Source organism: Columba livia, unplaced genomic scaffold (assembly GCF_036013475.1).
Source record: "Columba livia isolate bColLiv1 breed racing homer unplaced genomic scaffold, bColLiv1.pat.W.v2 Scaffold_140, whole genome shotgun sequence".
NCBI classification, from domain to species: domain Eukaryota; kingdom Metazoa; phylum Chordata; class Aves; order Columbiformes; family Columbidae; genus Columba; species Columba livia.
Window position 1 is genome coordinate 854,648 of NW_027043036.1, and position 8,408 is coordinate 863,055.

At 54.7% G+C, this 8,408-nt stretch overlaps 1 protein-coding gene across 1 annotated transcript; it reads right to left on the reverse strand.

The window, feature by feature from the left end:
• Positions 1 to 699: 699 nt before the first annotated feature.
• On the reverse strand, positions 700 to 2,318 carry LOC135577799 (olfactory receptor 14A16-like). Its single transcript, XM_065047920.1, has 2 exons — positions 1,336 to 2,318; positions 700 to 861 (listed from the first exon to the last, which is right to left on the reverse strand). The coding sequence occupies exons 1-2, from the start codon at positions 2,269 to 2,271 to the stop codon at positions 700 to 702; spliced, it is 1,098 nt and encodes a 365-aa protein (XP_064903992.1). The 5' UTR covers positions 2,272 to 2,318.
• Positions 2,319 to 8,408: the final 6,090 nt, after the last annotated feature.

Below are 8,408 nucleotides of genomic sequence, written 5' to 3' on the forward strand. Positions count from 1 at the left end.
TTTACAGCAGTACCCAGGTGTAGCTCCAGTTGGGCTTTGGCCCTTCTAGTTCTCTTCCTCCATAACCTCACAGAATTTTTGTATTCCTCCTGAGTAACCTGCCCCTCCTTCCAAAGTTTATTCCCATGCTCTCCCTGGAGATCCCCTGAGCTCTCCTGGGCGCACACAGTTCCTCTCCAGGAGACATCTGCCATCATTCCTATTGCAGGTGGGGCAGCAACAGGCAGATAAGTCCAAGACCTGTTAAAGTCTTCTTGGAAATGTGCAAACAAGAAGGAAGCTCTTAGTCCAGTCCTTGGTCCCTAACACACCCCCTGGGACTCTGAGCCTGTCTCCCTGAATCCATCAAGAAGCCCAAAAGAGCAGGAGTCCTTTTGAGGGAGCAGCACCTGGGCTGTATTCCTGACACCAGCTTTGGAAGAGGCGTCCCTGCCCTGAGGAGCCCCTGGGTTTATGGTGCTGTTTGCACAGACACAGCTCTGATCAAGTGGTTCCCATGGCTTGCTCCTGTCTGCAGCCTCAGGGATGCCACTGTAGGGACAACAGGACAGTCTCAAGTTATATGAGACTTTAGGGGCCCCACAAATCCAAGGGCACAGCCGTTTGTTTTAAAATTGCCTTTCCCATCCCGCCCCATCCCCAGTTCAAAATTCAAAGAGTATATAAACTGGATGTGTCAGTGTGTTCTTGGTCACGTTTTCACACAAAGGTTAGAAGGACAAGAGTGATATCCATAGATGACCAGCAGGCAGTGTGCGATGTGACTGCAGACCAGTATCTGCTCTCCACGAGACCTTCCTTGAGCTCGAAATCAATCCTGTGCTCCAGTTCCACTGCAGGTTCAACAAAATCGATGTCTTTCTGAGGAGACACCAGCACTGAAAAGGCAGCATCCTGCTGTTGCCCTTGGCCACGGCTCCAGGGAAGCAGCAGCCTCGAGTCACAAGCAGCAGAGAGGGAGCGATAACTGAGGTGCCCATGGGCAGCCCCAAGGCCACCGGGGCTGCTCCTCCATGGGGCAGCATTTGCCTCCTGGACCCTCCTGCATCCTGGGGCTGCTCCCCCAGCCCCAGAGGAGAGTGAAGAGATGGGAACTGAGACAAAATGTTTTCAACTGCTTTATTTATTGAATTAATAAAAAAAAAAGGAGTGCATATACATATGTACATGAGGTCTTTGGTTCAATAAAAGACTCACAGGAGGCCAAGAAATATGTTATTATAGACATGAACCAAAAACAAAGCCCAGGAAAAGCACTACAGAAAAATATAGACACATCAGATGAAAAGCTAGTTCTAGCTATTTCTATAGCAGCCACATTGACATAACACAAACCTTGTAAACCCGAAGTAGTGAGTATCGAAGTAGTTTCCTCAAGGCATCCTTGAGCTCCTGGTTCCTCATGCTGTAGATGAGGGGGTTCACTGCTGGAGGCACCACTAAGTACAGAACTGACACCACCAGGTCCAGGGATGGGGAGGAGATGGAGGGGGGCTTCAGGTAGGCAAACATGAGAGTGCTGAGGAACAGGGAGACCACGGCCAGGTGAGGGAGGCAGGTGGAAAAGGCTTTGTGCCGTCCCTGCTCAGAGGGGATCCTCAGCACGGCCCTGAAGATCTGCACATAGGACACCACAATGAACACAAAACACGTAAAACCTAAACAGGCACTGACCACAAGAAGCCCAAGTTCCCTGAGGTAGGAGTGTGAGCAAGAGAGCTTGAGGATCTGGGGGATTTCACAGAAGAACTGGCCCAGGGCATTGCCCTTGCACAGGGGCAGTGAAAATGTATTGGCCGTGTGCAGCAGAGAATAGAGAAACCCAGTGGCCCAGGCAGCTGCTGCCATGTGGACACAAGCTCTGCTGCCCAGGAGGGTCCCGTAGTGCAGGGGTTTGCAGATGGCAACGTAGCGGTCGTACGACATGATAGTGAGGAGCCAATATTCTGCTGAAGCTAAAAAGAGAAACAGAAACACTTGGGCAGCACATCCTGTGTAGGAGATGGCCCTGGTGTTCCAGAGGGAATTGGCCATGGATTTGGGGACAATGGTGGAGATGCAGCCCAGGTCGAGGAGGGCGAGGTTGAGCAGGAAGAAGTACATGGGGGTGTGGAGGTGCTGGTCCCAGGCTATGGTGGTGATGATGAGGCCGTTGCCCAGGAGGGCAGCCAGGTAGATGCCCAGGAAGAGCCAGAAGTGCAAGAGCTGCAGCTCCCGTGTGTCTGTGAACGGCAGGAGGAGGAACTGGGTGATGGAGCTGCTGTTGGACATTTGCTTTTCGTGAGCATGGGGCGCTGTAATGAGGAAAAAAAGAAGTGCCTGTGGGTCAGTGCAGAGTGAGGGCAGCTGCTCTGTCCCTCTGTCTTGCTCCAGCTGCCCTGGGCTGGCACCTTTCTGAGATGGGGGCTGATCACACTCCCATGTCACCCTGAAAAGCCACCAGGCACTGCTGAGAGCAGAGGGATCCACCTCAGACCATGACAGGTCTCACCCTTTCCTAAGGTCTCAGCACCCAACGTTTAGCCCAGGACACACTCAGCTCATTCCCCAGCCCCACAGACTGCATTGCCCACAGCCCACAGGTCAGAGCAAAGCTGGGACACGTGTGCCCATGGACACAGCTGCAGGAAAGGACCCACAAGCTCAGGCTGTGACTCTGCAGCTGAAACTGCCATCCCCAGAGAGCCTGACAGCAAGAACAAGATCCCAACAGCAGTGACCCAGAGCAGGGGAGCAAGAAGGAAAATGCGGTGAGGGTGGGTGTGAGAGAGGCCAGGGCAGAGGCAGCCGGGCACTCAGACAGCGTCACCCTTCCCCAGCTGTGCAGCACCTCCCAGACACCAACACTGCCGGGCAGCTGCTCTCAGCCCCTGTGCTCTGCAGAGGAACTGGAGCTCTGGCTGCACAGGAGCTGCTCCATGCCTTGGAGCCCCCGGCCCTGAGGGCAGAGGCTTTGCTGGGTGGGACAGGAGCCCAGGGGGCTGCTCACAGGAGGGATCTGCACTGCAGGGGATCACAGGCACTTTTCTCTGTTCTCCCTCCCATAACCATTCCGGGTTTGGTTTCCTCTCCTTTCTGATCATTTCCCTGCTGCCTGGAGATTCTCCCCTGGGAGGTGTTTCCCTGTCCATGTCTCTTCCCTGTCAGTGCTCACAGACCATCCCACCCTCTGTGCCCTCCCCCTGGCCCTACAGATCCTGCCTGTTCACAGGGCACTGCCTGGGGGCATCTTCCTGTCTGCAGGCTGGAAAACAGGACAGGTCAGACTAAGGCTGACGGGTCCAGCCAAGGTGATGCAGGTGCTGTGCACAGGCAGAGGGGTGGGGAAGGGATGTCATGAGCCTTCTGGCAGATGTGCTGATCACTCAGAGTTGCAGTTCAGGAGTCTCAGTGACTTGTTTAAGCATGAGAGCTCATTTTCATTTTATCCTTTCCTGCACCCCCCACCCCTTGGGAGAGGAAACTGAAAAGACAGGCTCAGGAAAGCTCCTTATCTGTCTGGCAATCCTTGCATTGATCTTCTCCTTGAGACATCCACTTGGAAAAATCCTGGGGGTGATCTGCATCTGTGAGCAGTGCTGAGCCACACAGCACCCTCTCCACAGCAGAGGCACCTTTCTTGCCCAGAGGGTTTGCTCCTCCACCACATCTTCTCCCCTCAGTGTAGTTGGGATCTCCCGGCAGGCTGAGCGCTGACCCTGGCAGGCGGCAGAGTCCCTGCCCGGCACAGCCCTGGGGTGCAGGGACCCTGCTCTGCAGGACAGCCCTGGGCACCCCTGCCTGCACATTTACATTTACACCCCACAGCCACCCTGGGGAGAACGCAGCATTCACGTCTTGTCACTGAAAGTGCAGAAGGCAATCCCTGCTCTGCAGCACATCCTCTCCTCTGATCAGAGAACCTCTGAGAGCTGTACTTACATCTCTCACAGGCTCTGCAATATGACAGCTTTCTGAGATCCTACCAAGATTTGCAGATGTAATGCCCTGTAGCCACAGGCTTCATATCTATGAAGATTTCTCTCCAAGTGACATCTCAGCATCCTTCCACCCCAGACTGTGTTTCCTTCTCTGTGCCCGGCTCCTGTGCCCTCGGTGCTGCAGGCAGAGCCCTCAGTCCTGCTGCGTGTGCAGAGGAGCTGCTCCTGGGCAGAGCTGTCTCTCTGCAGCGCTGCCGCTGCCATGAGCGCCCTGTGTCCCAGGAGCCCAGCCCAGCTCAGCAGCACAGGAGCAGCCCAGGATGTCCCTTTCTCTGTCCCCTCTGGTCTCCTCCAGGTGTCCCTCAGGCTCCAGGGGCACATCCTTTGAGACAACCTATAGTAATCAGTAATGTTAGTTGTGTCTGCTCTGCAGAGATACTTCTTGCCAGCATTGTATTCTTGCTAGTAAAAAATAAATTGGTATGAGAATATTCCAGGTGTGGTCTCCCCAGGGCAGAGCAGAGGGGCAGGAGAACCTCTCTGACCTACTGACCACCCCCTTCTAACCCACCCCAGGTACCATTGGCTTCCTGGCCACAAGGGCCCAGTGCTGGCTCATGGTCACCCTGCTGTGCCCAGGACCCCCAGGTCCCTTTCCCCTACACTGCTCTCCAACAGGTCCTTCCCCAACTCACACTGGAACCTGGGGTTCTTCTTGCCCAGATGTAAGACTCTACACTTGCCCTTGTTCTATTTCATTACATTTTCCCTGCCCAGCTCTCCAGCCTGTCCAGGTCTCTGGATGGCAGCACAGCTTCCAGTGTCACCCACTCCTCCCAGCTTGGTGTCACCAGCAAACTTGCTGACAGTCACTTTATTTCCTCATCCAAGTCACTGATGAATTTATTGAATAGTACTGGCCCCAGCACTGCCCCCTGAGGCACTGCACTGGATACAGGCCTCAACTGGACTCTGGCCCATTGACCACGACTCTCTGGCTTCTTCCCTTCAGCCAGTTCACAGTCACCTCACTACCTGCTCATCCAGACCACACTCCCCCAGTTTAGCTGTGAGGATGCTGTGGGAGACTGTGTCAAAGGCTTTACTGAAGCCAAGGTAGACCACATCCACTGCTTTGTCACCATGTATCCACCTCGTTATGTCTTCATAAAAGTCAACGAGGTTTGTCAAGCACGACTTCCCCTTGGTGAAGCCATGTTGACTGCCCCTAATGACCCTCTTATCCCTGATATGCCTTGAGATGGCACCAAGGCGAAGTCGTTCCATTGGTTTCCCAGGGACAGAGGTGAGGCTGACCGGTCTAGAGTTACCCGGGTCCTCCTTCTTGCCCTTTTTGAAGACTGCAGTGACATTTGCTTTCCTCCAGTCCTCAGGCACCTCTCCCATTTCCCAAGACTTGGCAAAGATGATGGAGAGCGGCCCAGCAATGACCTCAGCCAGCTCCCTCAGCACCCGCGGGTGCATCCCATCCGGACCCATGGATTTATGGATTTACCTTCAAGCAGCCTTGCCCACGGGATTTCCCCCAGCAATTGCCTGAACAGGCCAAAGTTTGCCCTGCTGAAATCCAGGGTTGCAATTCTGCTTGCTATCCTGCTCCTGCCACACGAGATCCTGAACTCCACCATCTCATGGTCGCTGCAGCCAAGGCAGCCCTCAACCTTTACCGCCTCAACCAGCCCCTCCTTGTTAGTGAGGATGAGGTCCAGCAGCTCCTCTCCTGGTCGGCTACTCCACCCTTTGCATCAGGAAGTTCCCATGGATGCACTTGCTGAACCTCCTGGGCTGTGTCTGGCTGAGTCGTCCTTCCAGAAACATCAGGGGAGTTCAAACCCCCAGGACAGGCAGGGCCTGTGACTGAGGCCGCTCTCAGCTGCTGGAGAGGCCTCGTCAACGTCCTCGCCCTGAGCTGGTGGGTTGTGATGGACACCCACAGCAGTGTCACCCTAATGCTCCCAGTGCTCCCAGTAACCCTCCCATTGACCCCTCCAGTGCTCCCAGTAACCCTCCCTCCGACCCCTCCAGTGCTCCCAGTAACCCTCCCACTGAACCTTCCAGTGCTCCCAGTAACCCCTCCAGTGCTCCCAGTAACCCTCCCTCTGACCCCTCCAGTGCTCCCAGTAACCCCTCCAGTGCTCCCAGTAATGCTCCCACTAACCCCTCCAGTGCTCCCAGTAACCCTCCCACTAACCCTTCCAGTTCTCCCAGTAACTCTCCCCTTAGCCCCTCCAGTGCTCCCACTAGACCCTAACTAACCTTTCCTGTGCTCCCAGGAGCCCCCATTGTTCCCAGTAATCCTCCAAGAACTCACAGTTAACCCTCAGTGCTCCCACTAACTGTCCTTGTGCTCCCAGCAGGCCCCCACAGTGCTCCCAGTAACCATGTTGTGTTCCCATTAACCCCCCACTAATCATCCTACTGTTTCCAGTAATCCTCCCAGTAAACCTCTCAGTGCTCTCAGTAAACCCCCCAGTGCTCCCAGCAACCCCCCCAGTGCTCGCAGTGAGCCCCAGCAACCCCCTCATTGCTCCCAGTAATCCCCCGCTAGCCCTCCCAGTGATCCCAGTAACAACCTAGTGCTTTCATGGGAGCCCTCAGCAACCCCCACTGTTCCCAGTAACCCCTCCCAGTGCTCCCAGTAACCACCCACTAACCCCTCCAGTGCTCCCAGCAACCCCCATTCTTCCCAGTAATCCTTCAAAAATTCCCAATAAACCCTCAGTGCTCCCAATAACCCTCCCAGTGCTCCCAGCAACCACCTAGTGCTCCCAGTAAACCCCCACCAACTGGAATGTTCCCAGTAACCCCCACAATGTTCCCAATAACCCCGCACTAATCCTTCTAATGTTCCCAGTTACACTCCCAATAACCCTCCCAGTAAAGCCACAGCAACCCCCAATGTTCCCAGTAATCCTGCAAGAATTCCCAGTAAACCCCCAGTGCTCCCAGTAACCCTCCCAGTGTTCCCAGAAACCTCCCACTAATAAACCTACTGTTCCCAGTAACCTTCCCAGTGCTCCCAGTAACCACCTAGTGCTCCCAGTAACTCCGTAGCAAACCCCAGTGTTCCCAGACACCTCCCCAGAGCACCCAGTGGCCCCCACTAACCCCTCCAGTGCTCACAGCAACCCCCATTGTTCCCAGCAATCCTGCAAGGACTCCCAGTAAACCCCCAGTGTTCCCAGTAGCCCTCCCAGTGCTCCCAGTAACCACCTAGTACTCCCAGTAACACTCAGGCAACCCCACATGCTCCCAGGAACCCTCCCAGTATTCCCAGTACTCCCAGTAGCCCCCAACTAACCTTTCCAGTGCTCCCAGCAGCTCCCATTGTTCCCAGTAATCCTCCAAGAATTCCCAGTTAACTCCCAGTGCATGAGTATGTAGTACTCCCAACATGAGTACGTAGTAACCCCCACTATCCTGTCCAGTGATCCCAGCAACCCCCATTGTTCCCAGGAAACCTCCAAGAAGTCCCAGTAAACCCCCAGTGCTCCCAGTAAACGTCCCAGTGCTCCCAATACTCCCCCACAAATGTCCATCCTGGGGCCCTGGGCAGCATCCTCTGGGCACTGTGGGGCAGGGGCAGGGTCGGTTGTACACGAGTGGGTCAGCTCTCCACTCGGGTGGGGAGAGCTGCTGGGTGAAGCTGCCGGCCTGGCTCGCACAAGCCAGACAAGACCTTTGCTGGTTATCAGCATCGATGCACCCAGTCTTTCCTGTCACTGAATCCTGGAATCACAAAGTAGTTGGAGTTGGAAGTGACATTCACAGCCCGTCTGGTCCAACTCCCCTCGGCGATCAGGGACATCTTCAGCAGCTCAGGTTGCTCAGAGCCCCGTCCAGCCTGGCCTGGGATGTCTCCGGGATGGTTCATCCACCCCCTCTCTGGGAAGCCTGTCCCAGTGTTTTACCACCCTCAGTGTAAAAAATCTCTTCCTCATTTCATTCCTTGACTCCCCCCTCTTCTAGTTTAAACCATCACCCTTTGTCCTGTCGCAACAGCCCCTGCTCTAAAGTCTGTCCCCATTGTTCTTATCGGCCCCTTTTTGGTCCAGAAAGGCTGCAAGAAGGTCTCCCAGGAGCCTCTCTTCTCCAGCTGAACCCCCCAACTCTTCAACAGGCAAACTCATGACATTTTAATTTTTCAATACACTAGTGTCACAAAAGCATGAGCACATCTTTTTATATAGCATTTTATATAGCATCTATAGTCCCCCGTGGAGCCCAAATGTCACCAGTGGTACAAAGTGCCCACAGAGCCAGTTACCAGTGGGATCCCTCAGGGACCAGCACTTGGGCCAACACTGTTGAACGTCTCTGTTCTCCCCCTGTATGATGTGACACAGTGAACCTTCAGCTCCTTAGTGGATGGTGCAAAGCTGGGCAGAGGCCTTGGACAAGCTCACCTGGGTCACCCTGCCCTGAGCAGGACAGTGACACAAGATGATGTTCACACCTGAGTTGCTC

Bases quoted from the DNA above. Each gene is read 5' to 3' on its own strand.
- LOC135577799 (XM_065047920.1), bottom strand. From the start codon at position 2,271: ATGTCCAACAGCAGCTCCATCACCCAGTTCCTCCTCCTGCCGTTCACA. The intron at 862-1,335 runs GTTTGTGTTATG...GTGTCTCCTCAG, and splicing joins CACTACTTCGGGTTTACAAG to AAAGACATCGATTTTGTTGA.